A 19,086-nucleotide genomic window follows, 5' to 3' on the forward strand; every position below is an offset into this window, starting at 1 on the left:
GGTACTTCTAACAGTTGTGTGTCGGCCTGTGGCCTATTCTTTAGTTCAGAGACTGACCTGTTCTTCTCCTGGAAGTGGAGTTGTTATTGGTGTTGGCAGCCACTCTCTTGGCTTTAGTAATACAGTGGTGTAGCAGTGTTTGTAAGCTCTCAGACCCGGCAGGATCACAAGACGCACCTAGAGGTCCCCTAGAAAGAGGAGAAGACAGGCACAACACACATGCTTTACTTTAACTCACCACTGGGGAGCGCTATCTTCTCAGTGATTAGTCAGATGGGGAGTCAGGAGGACATTGATTCCGAAAGGCTCTGTAATATTGAACCATAAATAGACTGATGATTTGTTGAGAAATTCATTTGCTTTAGATTGTGAGGAATTAATAAAGTACTATGGGACGAACTGTGTTAATTCTCAAAAAGATTATGAAGGAATATTTGTCACCTTCAGATACCCATAAATGAAAATAATCTCGATACTGTATTTGTAATAACAGTTTACATAAGAAAGGCTTCCGTTTCTATAGTTACTGAGTTGCTCCTCTTGCTCTACAGTGAGAATCCATGGCTTGTCTGTTTTGTTGAGTGGGGCAACAAAGAGGATTCTCATCTTTTAATAGAATTACGGTATGTTGATTATTTTCATTTAATGAATGACATATCAATCAAAATCACCCTAATACTGAATATATTTTAATGTGTTAAAGATGGGCAGTGTCTATCATTGGCTAATTGTAAATCCGTGTTAAATTGAAGGACGTTGATGAGCTTTACACAGAAAGGTATCTGTTTTGAAAAATACTTTTACCTCATAATGAATACTCTTGTTTTGCAGTCCATCATAGAAAGATGCAAGTAATGATACTAAGACCCAAAATAACCTCATCAACACCAAACATTTATGTTCAGGTTCATGAGATTAAATGTTTGTTGCCATTTAATGGATTGAATACACCTGCTTCAAAACCTAACTTGACGATATCTAAAGTCAAGTGATTCTGCCAAAACATATTGTTTCAAAAGGCATACTGTAGGAACACAAAGGTTTAGAGGTGTTGTCCATCATCACTGTAGAGAGAGAGAGATTGAGAGCCATTAGCAGAGAGGGGAGACAAATATGATAATTAAAGCATTCCTCGTTAGATAAATAGTAGATATTCATAATCACAAATACTGTGTGCAGGGGCCACAGTGAGTTAGCTACAGTACATTTCCAAAAAAACATGAACACTGTACAGCACACTTTCATCAACATGAACACTGTGTACAGAGGCTTCACCATGCTGACGGGAGGAGATGGCAGGAAGAGGAAATGGCCGTTAAAGAACAGTCACATGACAGGAAGAGGAAATGGCCATTAAAAACAGTCACATGACAGAAACGAAAGCACTTAAGACGACGAATATGACGAAGAATTTAGCCTTGAGAATTATTGTTATACGTTTTAGTCAAAAGAGAGATATTTAGAGAAGGCATGCATGGCATTTTGCATGGAACAAAACTTTAAAGGGGAATACTCCAGTCTATCAGTAATCTGGGTCCTCTATTGATTCAAGGCTTTTTTGAGTGCAGGGAAACTGTGCCTGTATTTCAAATACTGCTTCACAGTCCAAAACAGCTCCTAATATTGCTCACCAGCCTAATCACTGTGCTTGACAGCAGGCATGTTGTGCCAAAGAACTGTAGGAAATGTAACCTGTATGTTAGCAGTTAGCATTAGAGCTAGCAAACTTGAATCCAGTAAAGAGGCTCAACCCAAAGTCAACGATTCCCCTTTAAAGGAGAGAGTGATTAGAGCCCTCCCCTGCTGACGCCTCCCCTCTCCGACATGGGTCCGACCCTTACCTATTGCGGCGTAGGGGACCGTCTCACAACAACGCTGCCCAGATAGCTGAGATCAATCAAAAACAGATGAGGTAAGACCCCTGAGCTCTCATACTGTACAAACCAGCAGCCCTACACTATACTTGCCCATATGACCACGACACTGTAAAGGGGTGGAAAAAGAGCATGACCTCTTACGCTAACCTGGCAATCCCTGGGATTCAGAAAGGTAGGAGGTGGGTGTGAGGGGGAAGGGGGGAAGCATGTAGGTATTCAGACAAAAGGGGAGGATTATATGCGCCTCAGGTATATTGCTCTCTTGTATGTCTTCTATTGTCCTGCAGAGCATGTACTGTATGACTATGTGGGCGTAACAGATAATAATTAGAAATGATCAAGTTGTCCAAATGGTCTCAAGTTTAAACATTTTTAAAAAACAGGTGTTTGGTCATAAATCTCAGATTTTCAAATGTTCAAATGTGTGAAGAAAATTCCTGAAATAGAAGGCTTATGTGGGCAATAATAATGCTGAATATCATTAAAATAACTTTGCTATCTTGTACATTTCACATTTTGTTTGAGGGGTGGAAGGCACTCAAAGTGTAGGTCTCACTCAATCGTCATTTTTTTGTTTAGCTACAGTGTCATTTACCACCAATTAAAAAACAGTAGCAGTCAAGGAAAGCCTCTACTAAGATGTCATAGGTGGGCAATAATACAAGGAAATCCACTAAATATGTAAGAATAAATATTGCCTCACTACACTAGTATTCAGAGTTTTCAATCAATAAAAAAAACACTGTATATGCTAGTTAATTATTTAGTGAAGCATTCGCTCAAAGGTCCCATAAGTCTGCCACCTGAAATCCTATGTTGCAGATTGCATTTTAATGCAATTGTAACGTTTTACACATTCTAGGTTAGGCTTCCTGCCAACATTTTCTTTAGCAAACAGTATTTTCCGTGAACTATGGCAGTTAAAAATCACATTTTCTTCTGAAAATGGGTCGCCATACAGAGATAAACACAAATATCTTAGAAATAATAATTACAGAATTCAAAGATCAATATCAATCAGATGTGACTTTGTTCTAGGGTTAAATTTCAAAATGTGTCATAAGGACACACTTTAAAAGTGAGTATGAATTGTATCATTTGCCTTGATTCAGATGGGTATATTGCCAATTTTTTTATTAATAATTTGTTTATGACTGATCAGATGTGTGCCAGATGCAAATACATGCTTTCTGCATATAAGCCTAAATATGCATTATTGGTCTGCCAAAAGTAAAACATTACGTCATATTCTATAAACTGGGGATACATTAAGAATTGAGTGCCCAGGTTGGAGAAGTTTGTTATGTGGGTTAGTTAATGCGTTGCTGTCCCTGCCGGACCGGTGTAGGTCACCTACCCTGAGGCGGATATCTGGAGCTGGGAGGGCTCTGAGGGCAGCATCTCCTCCTCTGTCCTTCTCTGGGACGGCCACTGCCCGAACACATCCCTGCCCTCCAAAGGGGGAGAGGGGGACTGGGAGGGATAACTGGCTGCGGTGGAGGCATAGGACATGTGGGCACGGTAACTGGGGCTGGGCCTGCGGCTTCCCTGCTGGCCCTGGGTGGGGGAGGTGGCCAGGGAGGACCTTCGGGAGAAACTGACAGTGGCTTGGGGGTGCAGGGTGATCTCAGGCATCTCCAGAGAGTGGGATGTGCGGAGGATGCTGGGGCGGGGCGGGGGGCGGACTAGAATATCTGGAGAACCTGGCTGGGTGCTAAGAGGGCTCTGGGAGAGGGGGGGAGAGGCGGGAGGGCTGGAGGACCAGCGGGGGCAGGGAGGGGTCTGTCCTACGCCCTGACCTCGGGCTGAGCCAGGACTGGGGGCTGCTGCTACGGGCTGTGCTTGGGCTCCCTTCACGGGCTGCCGGGTCAGGGTAAGGCAACACTGGTACACCCACACCATGGGACGTGTGTCTGAGCTGGCCGAGACTCTGGGCCTGTTGCATAGCTAAGTGCCTAGCTGGGGGACCTGGGGGTCGGTCTCTGCTCTGTGGAGCCATTGGGACCTCCAGCTGCAGGAGCCGAGGGCTGGGGAGGTGCAGGCGGCTGGGGGGGAGAGAGTGGAGAGGGGGGTACGGTGGAGGATCGGGAAGGTCCTGGTGATGATGTAAGGGGTGGTGAGGTGGATAAATGAAGTGGGGCCCCTCCAGACCCAGGAAGGGGAACTCGTGAGGCTGCCAGCTGTCAGGTGAGCGAGGGGAGCGAGGGGGAGTACTGTGTGTATGTGGTAGGGAATGGCCAGAGGCAGTGTACTGATGATGGAGTTCCATCTCTTCCCTCTCCTCTGGGATGGAGGGATAGCCGTAGGGCCCCCCGTCAGCAGTGCCTGGGGGGGGGAGGATAGAGTGGAACTACGGGGACTGATGTCAGGCATGTAAAAAGGTGGTGGTATACCCGATTCCCCGCGGCTGCCTAGATACCCATAGAAAGGGACCTGTGGAAAATCCCTGTAGCGGGAGGCTGGGGCCTGCCCTGCAGCATGATGCCCACTGCCCTCCACAAAGCTCATACCTTCCATGGGCCTGTGGAGGCGGGGGCTGTAGTTGGGGGGCTGCGTGGACTCCAGACTGGAGGATGTTGGGGAGAGCTGTGGTCGGAGCGTGGCCATGATCGGGGGCAGGGGCCCGGGGTCAAAGTCATTCTCCTCGTCCGACTGCCGGAACTCAGGATACATGTCGGACTCCTCGGCGAATGGGAAGCCGTGGATGCGGCGGTGGGCTGATGGCGGGCTGGCCATGCTGAAACGACCATCGGGACCGCGGCTGATCAGCTCGATGGGGCTGGTGACCTCTGACTCGTGCTTGGACACGCTGTACTTCTTGCTGGCTATGGCACGCTTGGTTTTCTTGTAGAAGGAGAGCTCTTTGTCCCGGTCTCTCTGAGGGCTTGGCAGCCTCCTGACGTACAGGCCCGGGCCATGGGCCCCATCTGAGGACAGGGATTGGGGCCGCGAGGCGGGAGGGGAGCTCTCTGGACTGATCTTCCCAGAGGACAGCCTGTCAGACACAACCAACACAGAGGCAGACACTCAAACATGATGTCTTCATAATGAACCCCTTAAACAGTAGTTATTCATCAATAAACTGCCTAATTGTACACAGTAAAATAGCATGTTAATCACAGTAGGCATCACTACTATGCTAGACAGATAAAATCCAAAGCCATGGCACCATGTCAAAGCAAATACACCTGTTTCATTTGTATTCAACTTGATAGTATCCCGTGCATTCTGCTAGCATTGAAGCTAATGACTGTAAACCCCAGCGAAAGAACCGTTACCAAGCAGCCATGAAAACCGTCTCATATAACTTTTTTTACTTGCTCTTGGGTAAAAACCGAGGGCTATTTGTCTTGTTGGGAACATATGCTTCGCCAAATGCTTTTATGTCATAAAAATAAAGCAGATGACATCCAACTAGCCCTTTTTTTCTATTTGCCACACACCAGGAGCAGCATTGTAAACAACACAGTCAACTATAGAGTGCATATACACAGTACAGTGCATGCAGCTGAGCCAACGCAAACACAAATCCCTATACGGTGCATATAATGTATACTGTGCATGCGGTTAGGCCAGCAGAGCACTAAGTAAATCAATCCATGCAGCCAAGCCAGCATAGCGTAGTGCAGCACAACACACACTGTGGCATGGTGCAAGGAGCTAAGCACTCACAGGGAGCTGGCTGGTGGGGGCATGTAGCTGCTCCTGGCTGGCACGTCCCAGCAGGGCTCTACCCCGGGCAAGGGGGTGAGAGGAGGCCTGCGGTGGGAGACACACAAATGACATGGGCCATGGTCATTTGTCAACTAAGCCAAACCTCCACACAACACAGGAGGGACCATCACGGAGTCACAAGAGGACTAGACTTCACTATTCTGATATAAACAACTGGAACATGCATTATAATGCAAGTCAACACATCCAATTCCTTTTAACATAGACCTCTCTCCAAACCTTTGACATACACACAATATACATCCAAACCATACTCTTGTCCTAGCAAAGATACCCTGCCCTGACAGTTGGTACTGAACAGGAGTGAAGTGAACAGAGGCCATAACAATAACTCTTAAGACAGGTAAAGAGGAGTTTATTGTTGCATCTAAATTCAATCCAGTGACTACTGCATTGTGAATCGGCATATGAGCTCAAAAGGTTGGCTCCTGTTTTTTAATCTCTCTGGGTTTGTTTTTAGTACTTACGGTGAGTCAATGCTTTTCCTGAAGTGTGTTACAGACAGGGGAGGGTCTTAGAAGAGACAAAACAGAGATTTAGACCAGTGAATGGACAGTAGAAGACCAGTGAATGGACAGTAGAAGTTAGACAGTTAGATGAATTGGGGGCATACCTGGTTTGCGTTTGAGTTTTCGTCGGTGTTGTTTGTTGACGAAGCAGGCTGCTAGAGTACTGAAGAGCACCGCAGCCGCTAGAAAGCAGATGGTTGCCACGACGCCCGCTACCACGGGCCTTGCCAACCCCTCTTCAGTCACCTCCGTAGGGGGGAAGGGATCTGAAGTGGAAAAGGTACCCAGGGGTTCAGAAATGGGGGGTGGGGGGGTGGAAATGGACTTCAAATCAAGAACTTCACCAATCTCATTGAGGTAAATGGATTTAATGGAGTGACATATCAGCAGCATTTAAAAATATTACATTCCATTGTAGTTATTTGGGAAAATTATTTGAATATACTCTTAATCTAATTCTGAATTGTAGTGTAATATATTTGGTGTAACACTTACCTGTGCTGGACACTCCCACCACATTACTGCTGTCACTGATGAGGTCATCCATGACGGCCATGACTCTGAACTCATACCAGGACTCCTGCCAGGGACACAAGACAACACACTCCTCCACTGTCCATTCCACACACATAACACATCCACAGTCCAATTCCCCTCAGCATAACCCCTGTCTCAAAATAACGGTGTGATTACCCCAAAACAACTGCCATTAGCAAAATAATAGCAATAACAGTTTGAGTATACATGAAGGTATACCTTAAATGATTTATATAGGATTTACAAGTAATTTGTAAAGTGTTCATTATTATCTTGTAGACAGCTGAGCCATGACACTAATTACACATTGGCAGTTGTCACTATAAACAGACAGCATTGTTTATACATTTAGGTATTTACGGTCCTTTACCTGGACTAGGTCCTTGGCCATCAGCTCAGTCTCACCGGCAGGGATTAGATCGTCGAGGACCTCCCACCTCTCTCCGAGACGGAACTCCATGATGTAGCGGTCGACCGGCGAGGAGTGATTGGCTGGCGGGAGCCATGTGAGCAGGACGCCGTGCTGTGTGCGATTGGCTGTGAGGCACCGTGGTGGAGTAAGAAGCACCTGTGGTTCAGGGGTACTCAGGGGAGACACTAAGGGGACAAGAGAACAGAGCAGTTTTGGAAGGAAGTTAAGCAATTCCTATTATTCAAACAGCCATAACAAACCCATAAATTCACATGTGATCAATCAGGGATAAACAGAAGATGGTGAGAGCAATTACAAACTGCATTCTAGAAGATAGCTCTAGAGAGCAGTGGTTTCAATGATATTGTGAGCATACAGAATCAACATGACATGTCTGAAATGGACACACTGATGTATGAACCTTTAAATACAAATATTTTATATTTCAAGTTAACTCTATAGCTTATGATATATGCCTTGTCTAAAAGAACATGCATTACAAATAGTAAATTCTAGGTATCTAAATCCACACATACACATGGATTTTGTATTGTAGATATGTGATAGCAGAGTAGTGGCCTGTGGGAACAGAATGTGTTATGAAATGTAATGTCATGTAATACTTTAAATTGTATATAGCTGCCTTAATGTTGCTGGACCCCAGGAAGAGTAGCTGCTGCCTTGGCACAAACTAATGGGGGTCCTTAATAAATACAAAATACAAGTATAGGCATACAGTATCAGTCCAGTGTAGGCAGTTGTTCTGGAGCTGGTGCCACCTACCTACTGTGTTAACCGTCACAACCTCGCTGAAAGGGCCTGTGCCCAGCTTGTTCTGTGCCAGGACGCTGAACTGATACTCTGTCCTGGGCTCCAGCCCCGGCACCACCAACCACGTCTGAGACCCCGACACCGGCATGGAGTGCCAGTCATGGGGGCCAAAATTCTCCTTTTTCAACCTTGGAGGACAGAAACACAGAGAGAGGTATCAATACTAACTAACCTGCACCCCGACTATAAGGTCAACGGGCCATCCTAGTAACACTCAGATAGCATATATGGTGTACATTAGATAGACAGTCTTATGTAGTGTGCATCTGTCAAACTACACAGGCAATGGGCCACAGTGTTGCAATACAATACTGTTGCTAGGCTATATTTCACTCTGTTTAATGTCCTCTTCACATTCACGTCACCATCTCTGTAATCTAAACTAAAGGTAATTAGATCACTTTGACTCGTACATTTGTAGTAACAGCTCTCTGTACAAAGTAATTCATTATGTAAATACACAAGAGATGTCTCCATGTATATGCAATGTTCCTCAAAGCACATGGTTTAATATTACTGTCAAAAAAATGTCCATTAAGGTGTCATCAGGCCATGACAGAGAGATGGATGAGAATGGCTGTTAATATTAGACTGCCAAAAGCACCACTTCTATCAGATTATTATTCACACGCAGCCACCATTCAACACAGTATGGCTCCGTATGACTGCTGACATGTACATCAAATGATAATGGTGATTTTATGGCACCTCGTGCATGTTGCCTAATAGAATGTTGCTGCAATGTCTTTCCATTACGCCTTTAATAAATGAATGAACACATGCATTATGCATCTTCTGTGATTTACTGTATGCCCAACTCTTCAACATTGCAAATAATGTAAATACAAATACTGAGTAACTGAGTGATATTACTGAAGGACTGAGTAATAAACCATTAGCATTGTGCTGTCAAAATGGTGTTGTAGTACCTGTCTGTTGATGATAGTATGTTTCCCCCTGTATACCGTTATATGCTTCCCCCTGGATACCATTCTATGCTTCCCCCTGGATACCGTTGTATGCTTCCCCCTGGATACGGTTGTATGCTTCCCCCTGGATACCGTTGTATGCTTCCCCCTGGATACGGTTTTATGCTTCCCCCTGGATACGGTTGTATGCTTCCCCCTGGATACGGTTGTATGCTTCCCCCTGGATACCGTTGTATGCTTCCCCCTGGATACCGTTGTATGCTTCCCCCTGGATACAGTTGTATGCTTCCCCCTGGATACCTTTGTATGCATCCCCTGGATACCGTTGTATGCTTCCCCCTGGTTACGGTTGTATGCTTCCCCCTAGATACCGTTATATGCTTCCCCCTAGATACCGTTATATGCTTCCCCCTGGATACCGTTGTATGCTTCCCCCTGGATACTGTTATCTGTTTCCCCCTGGATACCGTTGTAATAATTAAAGTAATTAAATTATCAATATTTCCTTATTGATAACTAGGGCTGTAGCGGTCACAACATTTTGTCAGTCGGTGATTGTCAAGCAAAAAACTGTCGGACTCACGGTAATTGACCGATTATAATTAACATAGGCACATTTATTGACCGATTATAATTAACATAGGCACATTTATTGACCGATTATAATTAACATAAGCACATTTAGCATCTCCTGGGTTCCACACAGACTTTTAAAAATGGAATGTAGGCTAATAAATCCATGTAATTTAGCCTACACCTTCACAATAAATCCACAATTTATTTCAGAAGAACAGAATAGCATACTCAGTTGTCCTTATCTTGTTTGGGATAGGGGGCAGCATTTTCACTTTTGGATGAATAGTGTGCCCAGAGTGAACCGCCTCCTACTCAGTCCCAGATGCTAATATTTGTATATTATTAGTAGTATTGGATAGAAAACACCCTGAAGTTTCTAAAACTGTTTGAATGATGTCTGTGAGTATAACAGAACTCATATGGCAGGCAAAAACCTGAGAAAAAATTCAAACAGGAAGTGGGAAATCTGAGGTTTGTAGTTTTTGAACTCAGCCCCTATCGAATTCACAGTGGGATATGGGTTATTTTGCACGTCCTAAGGCTTCCACTAGATGTCAACTGTCTTTAAAACGTTGTTTCAGGCTTCTCATGTGAAGGGGGGCCGGATGGGAGCTGTTTGACTAAGGGGTCTGCCTACAGCCTCATTCGCGCTTTCACTTGAGAGGTAAGCTCTCGTTCCATTGCTTTTCTACAGACAATGGAATTCTCCGGTTGGAACATTATTTAACTTTTATGATAAAAACATCCTAAATATTGATTATATACTTAGTTTGACAAGTTTCTTCGACCTGTAATATAACTTTTTGAACATTTCATCCAAATGGACCAGATCGCGCTTTTGGATTAGTTTACCAAACGCCCTAACAAAAGAAGCTATTGGACATAAATGGACATAAATGATGGACATTATCGAACAAAACAAGCATTTATTGTGGAACTGCGATTCCTGGGAGTGCATTCTGATGAAGATCAAAGGTAAGTTAATTTTTATAATGCTATTTATGAATAATCTTGACTACCCAACATGGTGGATATTTCTCTGGCTGGTTTGGGCTCTGAGCGCCGTTCTCAGATTATGCTTTTTCCGGAAAGTTTTTTGAAATCTGACACAGCGGTTGCATTAAGGAGAAGTGCATCTTAAAGATTAATGTATAATAGTTGTATTTTCATCAACATTTATTATGAGTATTTCTGTGAATTCATGTGGCTCTCTGCATGTTTTGGAACTACTGAACATAACACGCCAATGTAAAATAATATTTTTGGATAGAAATATGAACTTTACCGAACAAAACATACACGCGTTGTGTAACATTTACATTTAAGTCATTTAGCAGACGTGAAGTCCTATGAGTGTCATCTGATGAAGATCATCAAAGGTTAGTAATTCATTTTATCTCTATTTGTGCTTTTTGTGACTCCTCTATTTGGCTGGAAAATGGCTGGGTTTTTCTGTGAGTTGGTGGTGACCTAACATAATCGTGTGTGGAGCATTCGCTGAAAAGCATTTTTTAAATCAGACACTGTGGTTGGATTAACGAGAATTGTATCTTTAAAATGGTGCCTAATACTTGTATGTTTGAGAAATTTGATTTATGAGATTTCTGTTGATTTGTATTTGGCGCCCTGCAATTTCATTGGCTGTTGGCGAGGTGTTCCGCTAGCGGAAAGGGGTTCCGCCAGTCCTAGTCAGGTTATGTTAGGTCCTGATGTGGCTATGCCAAATGGCTGTGGGAGATTTGCTTATAATTCTGTGGCATTATTTTATATTATTATATAGTATGACGAATAATCAATCAAATGTATTTATAAAGCCAGAACCTAGGAAGAAACCTAGAGAGGAACCAGGCTATGAGGGGTGGCCAGTCCTCGTCTGGCTGTGCCGGGTGGAGATTATAACAGAACATGGCCAAGATGTTCAAATGTTCGGCGGGGTCAAATAATATTAGTCACAGTGGTTGCCGAGGGTGCAACAGGTCAGCACCTCAGGAGTAAATGTCAGTTGTCTTTTCATAGCCAATCATTCAGAGTATCTCTACCACTCCTGCTGTCTCTAGAGAGTTGAAAACAGCAGGTCTACAATACAATCGAACAAAGCTGAATAAATTATAAATATCGTCTCCAAACGATTTGGGGGAGAGCGCACATGCGGCTATTCTGTGTTGAGCAGTTAACAAATAAATAGGTACTCCTATATGCTTAATTTAGAGTTATTCATGTAACTTTAGTTGTTCTACAAACATTGGCCTATATGTTATGATTGAATACATTGTAACGCTGGATGATGAGACTAATGATGATTTGAAAAAAGTAACTTGAAAGGCATGAGCTCTGCTTTGTTTTTTTTGCGCAGGTTGTACACACTCCAGTATTCTGTCATTAACAATTTGACAAGCACTTGATAATGCCTCGAATTTCACCGCGGCATCCCCTTTGTGGACGTCATGCACCCTAGAAAAATCCATGCCTTTTGCGGCCTGGAGTGCTGCATTGTGCCCTTCTCCCTGAGTGTGCTGCGCAATCCGAAGCGCCTCTCACTCACACTGCTCTCTGTCAGTGATTGGGTCTGTCTTTCTGTTAAGACAGACACAACGGGGACACAACTGCGTGCGTCCTTATCCAATTCCGAGGAGCATATTGAAGATATTGGATGAACTGTCCACATTTACTTTTCGTCAGCCAACAAGATGAGTAGGCCTAACGTACAGCAAAAGCACTAGCCTATGTCAATCTAAACTCAGCAAAAAAATAAACGTCCTCTCACTGTCAACTGCGTTTATTTTGTATGTAAATATTTGTATGAAGATAAGATTCAACAACTGAGACATAAATTGAACAAGTTTCACAGACATTTGACTACCAGAAATGGAATAATGTGTCCCTGAACAAAGGGGGGGGGTCAAAATCAAAAGTAACAGTCAGTATCTGGTGTGGCCACCAGCTGCATTGAGTACTGCAGTGCATCTCCTCCTCATGGACTGCACCAGATTAGCCAGTTCTTGCTGTGAGATGTTACCCCACTCTTCCACCAAGGCACCTGCAAGTTCCCAGACATTTCTGGGAGGAATGGCCCTAGCCCTCACCCTTGACTCAACAGGTCCTAGATGTGCTCAATGGGATTGCGATCTGGGCTCTTCACTGGCCAGGGCAGAACACTGACATTCCTGTCTTGCAGGAAATCACGCACAGGACGAGCAGTATGACTGGTGGCATTGTCATGCTGGAGGGTCATGTCAGGATGAGCCTGGAGGAAGGGTACCACATGAGGGAAGAGGATGTCTTCCCTGTAATGCACAGCGTTGAAATTGTCTGCAATGACAACAAGCTCAGTCCGATGATGCTGTGACACACCGCCCCAGACCATGACAGACCCTCCAGCTGCAAATCAATCCCGCTCCAGAGTACAAGCCTCGGTGTAACACTCATTCCTTCGACGATAAACGCGAATCCGACCATCAGCCCTGGTGAGACAAAACCGTGAGTCATCAGTGAAGAGCACTTTTTGCCAGTCCTGTCTAGTCCAGTTTGGTGGGTTTGTGCCCATAGGCGACATTGTTGCCGGTGATGTCTGGTGAGGACCTGCCTCACAACAGGCCTACAAGCCCTCAGTCCAGTCTCTCTCAGCCTATTGAGGACAGTCTGAGCACTGATGGAGGGATTGTGCATTCCTGGTGTAACTCAGGCAGTTGTTGTTGCCATCCTGTACCTGTCCCGCAGGTGTGATGTTCGGATGTATCAATCCTGTGCAGGTGTTGTTACACATGGTCTGCCACTGCGAGGAAAATCAGCTGTCCGTTCTGTCTCCCTGTAGCGCTGTCTTAGGCGTCTCACAGTACAGACATTGCAATTTATTGCCCTAGCCACATCTGCAGTCCTCATGCCTCCTTGCAGCATGCCTAAGGCATGTTCACGCAGATGAGCAGGGACCATGGGCATCTTTCTTTCGGTGTTTTTCAGAGTCAGTAGAAAGGCCTCTTTAGTGTCCTAAGTTTTCATAACTGTGACCTTAATTGCCTACCGTCTGTAAGCTGTTAGTGTCTTAACGACTGTTCCACATGTGCCTGTTCATTAATTGTTTATGTTTCATTGAACAAGCATGGGAAACAGTGTTTAAACCCTTTACAATGAAGATCTGTGAAGTTATTTGGATTTTACGAATTATCTTTCAAAGATAGGGTTGAGAAATAGATATATTAGGCCTAGCCTATAGAAAGCTGATGGGGTCCTCCTCTTTTTAATAGAGGCCATCACTCTGTTTTCTCATGCAATTGCATAGCCTATAGAAATGTTGGCAACAGGAGTTCATGGGCGCTCATGAAGTGTTTGATTAGGTTTTTGATTACATTTGCATTGATGACAGAGTGATTAGAGGGACAATAGAGTGCTGAGTACCAGGCAGTAAGCAAGTTTGGTAAGCTAGTAACAACTAGCAGCAGCATCAGAGCTCGGAGAAGCCTAATTACCGTGACTAAATGTTCATGTGGAATTTTACTGGCTTCATGACTTGTGATCACCAGTGTGGCGGTAATACGGTCACCACAACAGCCCTGTTGATAACAAATCAGATCCCTACAAATCATATCTATTGAAGATCAATCCCCAAAGTCTCTGTCCCTCCACCTCTATTAGGGGAATCAACTGCAATCTGAGTATAAGATCTGATGGTAGACTAGAGCATGCTGGGAGTACTCACACTGGGCCGTACCACACTGAGAATGTCTGATCAAAGCCTCCGTCATAACCCGGCTCCCAGGACACGTTGGCCGAGGTCACCGAGGGCAACACACGAATGCTGCCTGGAGCATGTGGGCTGGTGCCTGAGGGTCAAAGAGAAGAGACCATTATATTTAATACCAGAGCCATCTATAGTATACCTCTCTATCTCTACTGTATATTGCTCTGGCCCACACTAAAGAGTGATAGCGCAATCTGTTAGGTCTGTATGTACTGTACAGTGAAGGTTAGGATGACCATTCTTCAATAACCACAGTATGAGTCAAGTGTGTTATTCCCATAACAGCTCTTTTGTCAATGTATAAAAAGCTTTTTCACTCAAAATGACTATCATTGTCCAAAAATGTGTCCTATTAAGTCAAATAATGTACATTGTGCTGTCATTACCATTCATAGTCCTCTACAGTATATAACTGTCTACTAGGGCTGCGAATGGCCTATCTGATTGGCTAATGCCCTGTACTTTGAGGTGTTGACCAATGGTGAGGTAAAGGTGAGTGAAGGTCTATGGCTTGGCCAGACCATCATCATCCCTAGCCCCAGTTGTGTGTCCAAGACCCAGCACCTTTGTACTGGGATTAAATGGAGACCTGCTGCCCTGACCACTATGGTCAGAAACGTCAAAGCTGTCCTCTCCACACTCAGCACCTCTGACATGTCAGCTGTCACTCCAGTGAGGGGACACTTGGGAAGGTGCCAGCTAGGGTGTATGACTGTGAGAAGTCCCGAGGCATGCTTATTACTCATATGTACTGTAAACACACAAGCAAGTCACTTGTCTAAGCAGTACTTCAGTATACATATAGTCCAGCTGGGACTAGGGTCATCATGAATATCTAAGCAGTACTTCAGTATACATATAGTCCAGCTGGGACTAGGGTCATCATGAATATCTAAGCAGTACTTCAGTATACATATAGTTCAGCTGGGACTAGGTTCATCATGAATGTCTAAGCAGTACTTCAGTAAACATACAGTACAGCTGGGACTAGGGTCATCATGAATGTCTAAGCAGTACTTCAGTAGACATACAGTCCAGCTGGGACTAGGGTCATCATGAATGTCTAAGCAGTACTTCAGTAAACATACAGTACAGCTGGGACTAGGGTCATCATGAATGTCTAAGCAGTACTTCAGTAAACATACAGTACAGCTGGGACTAGGGTCATTATGAATGGGAACAAAAAGCTGCAGGGTTGCTGTCAAACTACTTAAATTCAGATTAACTGAAATTCTGAACCCTAAACTGAGAAAATACAGGGGGACTGTATCGATGACTAGGATCACCAGACATGCATGGGGACAGACGGTTATGAGGTCACAGGGGACGGTACCAATGACGAGGAGGCGCGTGCTGGCAGTGATGCTGGTGACCACATTGGTGGCCACACACTCCCATTCCCCATGATCCTCCTTGCTGAGGGACAGGAACTGTAAGCTGCCGCTGGAAAGGATGTTGTGCTTACTCTTGCTGGGCTTCCCCACCTTGAACACATGCACACACATGCGCACACACACAAGCACACACACAGTTCCCTGGTTGTTATATCAAAAAAGCAGTTTGAGTTTTCCATGTTTCTCTTCCCAGACTAGTCCCAGCTGTAGCGTGGTGTCATACCTTCCTCCAGGTGATGGTTGGTATCTCAGGGTCTCCCGAAGCAGCACAGGGGATGACGAGCTCTCTACCAGCCTCTTGGCGGTACTCCCCACCAGGCCTCACGTTAAAGTAGGGGGGATCCTGTGGGCCGGGCCAACACACACACAATGTCACAGACCAAGTCTCACAACAAGTCTCACCAAAAGGGGGGAGAGAAGTCTACACATATCACATTTGGTCAGATGTTTCTTCCAGTACCAGTACCTTTAGCACCAGAATGGCCGGGTCAGACTGGCCCTTAGTACCCAGGGCGTTGAAAGGCATACAGGTGTAGGTGCCGAGGGAGTCTTCTGTGGCCTCCGCCACCCGGATACTCCCATCTGGTGCCTGGCTCCATCCAGGGTACTGGGACAGGAGAGAGGAGGTACACTCAACATCACAGGGATGCAATATTCTCTAAAACATGTCAGGACCTGTATTCAAAGAGCGTTAAAGGAGTGCTGATCTAGGATTCGTGTCCATATAAATCGCATTCATTATGGTCTAAAAGGGAAAGATCTGCAATTCTACTCTGGGATACTTTGTGAACAGCTGTTTTGGTGAATGAGGTGTTATCAGCATCAGTCCAGACAGACAGAGGCCCCCACAGATGGCAGACTGAGACTGACCTTCTCCACTCTGAGAGGGTAGCCATCTTTCTCCCACTTCACTGATATCACTGGCGGGTTGGCGTCCGCTGGGCAGCGGATGATCCCTGGCAGTTTCCGTGGGACGTATATGATGGAGGGCATGTTGAGCACACGAGCAGGGTCTGAGGGTCAGAGGTCAGAGAGGACAGAGCACAAGGTTTTGTATAGATGGACGGGAGATGTTTTCAGTGAAATTAGACTGGAGCATAAAGTCTGAAACTGTTAAATCACAATTACAACTGCCAGGTACTTCTCCTGTAATAAGTTGGTCGGTATGGAAACCATGTAAGAAATAGTATTTTATAAGTGACTTTATGGTGGCCCAAGCTAGCTGCTAACTAATTGTCTTTAGCTATCAACTTGGATAGTACATAACAGGAAAAAGGACTGCTGAATTTGGTTTATCGTTTCAGCGAGGGGCTCTGGTCATCCTCTGAAGCCAATCACAAAGACAGTCATGGTCGGCTGGTAGTGTATCTAGATCTCTCTCTCTCTCTAAGAACACAGATATCAATGACCAGAGACTCCAGAGGGAATTAGCATAGTAGCAAACACACTTAGACATCCGGCCTGGTGGCATTTCCCCCCCACATACCAGATGAACTAAAAGGTCACCATTTCAATTCAGTCCAGCACATTGAGGAGACCAAGACTCTTTCTCTAAGGGGAGAAGGATAGACTGAGCAGCATGCTATTGGGTGAGACTAGCAGACTGTCTCTATCAGTGTCTAGCAATATGGAAGATAAACAACTCTACAGAGACTGGAATCATAGACTGGGAAAAATTGCAAAGAATATGGTGATGAGAGAGAACCTGCCAAGATGATGAGCAGTAGGAATATCTAATCATTCCCTCGTCCCGACCTTTGACTCTGAAATTCAGCCAAGGGTGGAAAAGTTTCAGCAGGGCGATATGTATGGTACTGCATCACCAATGACAATACATCAGCAGTGTTCTGGCTGCCATTATGCAGGTTGTGATACTGTTATTTCTCCTCCTGTTCCAGTACTGCCAGCCAGCCTTGTCTGCCCCTCCCCCTTACCCTCCCCCCATCGCCATGGTAACACTCACACTGAACAGAGAGCTGTGCCGATGCTGACGGTGGAGTGCCGAGGCTGTTGCTTGGGCTGCAGGTGTATTTCCCAGCATCCTCTGGTTTCACCCGGAAGATGTGGAGGGTTCCGTCGATGAGGATGCGTACTCGGTTTTTCAGGTCACTACAGAGAGGAAGCAGAAGTTATCGAATATACCATAGCATAGAGACACACTCGCACACTTGGGGCTGCATTAATGTAATTGCACAAGCTTGCCATGAGAGGGGAGCATTTGGTCAAATCCAACCAGGCTGAATAGCTTCCAAAAGATGAAGCAGTTGAATGTCAAATAAATCCCCTAATTTCCACAATCACCTGATGCTCCAGCCTTAGTGTTTTCTCTCGCACTGCCACTTTAAATGAAGTACCCTCATGAAGAGTACACTGGCAGATATTCTATTCCCGCTGTGTTTCAAACAAAGAACAAACAAACCTCACACCATGTTCATTTGAGTAATATTTGAGAGGACATTATGCAAAATAAATAGCAGAGGGAATATTTTAATCTAAACTATGAATATTTTTGAGTAAATAAATCGTATGATTAGACCAAAATACCCTTTCGTGATAGACTGTTGCCTCCAAGGATATACCAAACATTGTAAGCACCCCAACTAGGACAGTAGTGTCTTATCCTAGGGTTGATTATGCACAGCCTTTTTCTAGGCCTTTAGAAACCTATTTGAGATTGGGCCTCTTTCTAAGGGACTCTCTGATAGGTTGATTCTCCCAGACAGACACTTGGTCTCCCAGTCACTTGTTCTTTCTAAAACGTCTCCATCACTAAACTAAAGCGGTGCTTGGGGCGAGTCTGAAGGCTCCTGGCTACGCTTCAGATCATTACTACAGTAGAAGAGGCATGTGGAATTGTCATCAGAGCGTGCTAACCCGGCTGGTGTGCTCCAGACAGCCCCTACTAGGCCCTCTCTTACTGCTGCCGGACCACAGCAGAGCAGGGCACCAGCACAGACACACACATTCAAAGTCACTGAATCAAGACAGGGTCTGCAAGTCTCACATACTAATTATGCCAAGACACAGTACAAAATACTTTAAGGTCACAGGAGAGGACACAAGATTCAAAAGCCTTTAGATGACAGGGTGAAATAGGCTCAAATACCAAAGGGAAGGCACACAGACAATCAGACACACAATCTCAATTATAACTTTACTTCTTAGTGAAGTAGACGTTATCTTCCTCCCAAAACCAGGTGTAGGTCAGGTTGCCTGGATACGCCTCTGCTTGACAGGTGAAGCGTGCATTCTGGGATATGTTGACAGTGATGTTCTCTGGCGGTGACTTAATATACGGTGGCCCTAGAGAAACAAACAAAGGCTTTTAGTGCACAACAAAACATGCACTGAAAAATTATATAAACTCAACATGCAACAATTTCAAAGATTTTACTGATTTAAAGTTCAAATAAGGAAATCAGTCAATTAAAATCAATTCATTAGGCCCTAATCTATGGATTTCACGTGACTGGGAATACCGATATGCATGTTTGTCACAGGAACTTTATAAAAAGTTAGAGGCGTGGATCAGAAAACCAGTCAGTATTGGT

General features: G+C 44.8%; 1 protein-coding gene across 1 annotated transcript in view; it reads right to left on the reverse strand.

The window, feature by feature from the left end:
- Positions 1-19,086, reverse strand: part of LOC124006242 (protein turtle homolog B-like) — a 79,703-nt gene that overhangs the window by 5,473 nt on the left and 55,144 nt on the right. The window contains 16 exon segments of the mRNA XM_046316131.1: positions 58-188; positions 3,235-3,614; positions 3,616-4,209; positions 4,212-4,872; positions 6,080-6,125; positions 6,226-6,387; positions 6,617-6,701; positions 7,029-7,255; positions 7,854-8,029; positions 14,100-14,223; positions 15,475-15,625; positions 15,759-15,878; positions 16,002-16,142; positions 16,406-16,548; positions 17,499-17,644; positions 18,694-18,838. Of these exon segments, the coding sequence (XP_046172087.1) occupies positions 58-188; positions 3,235-3,614; positions 3,616-4,209; positions 4,212-4,872; positions 6,080-6,125; positions 6,226-6,387; positions 6,617-6,701; positions 7,029-7,255; positions 7,854-8,029; positions 14,100-14,223; positions 15,475-15,625; positions 15,759-15,878; positions 16,002-16,142; positions 16,406-16,548; positions 17,499-17,644; positions 18,694-18,838 (3,432 nt within the window).

This window comes from Oncorhynchus gorbuscha, linkage group LG19 (genome assembly GCF_021184085.1).
Source record: "Oncorhynchus gorbuscha isolate QuinsamMale2020 ecotype Even-year linkage group LG19, OgorEven_v1.0, whole genome shotgun sequence".
Taxonomy (NCBI): Eukaryota; Metazoa; Chordata; class Actinopteri; order Salmoniformes; family Salmonidae; genus Oncorhynchus; species Oncorhynchus gorbuscha.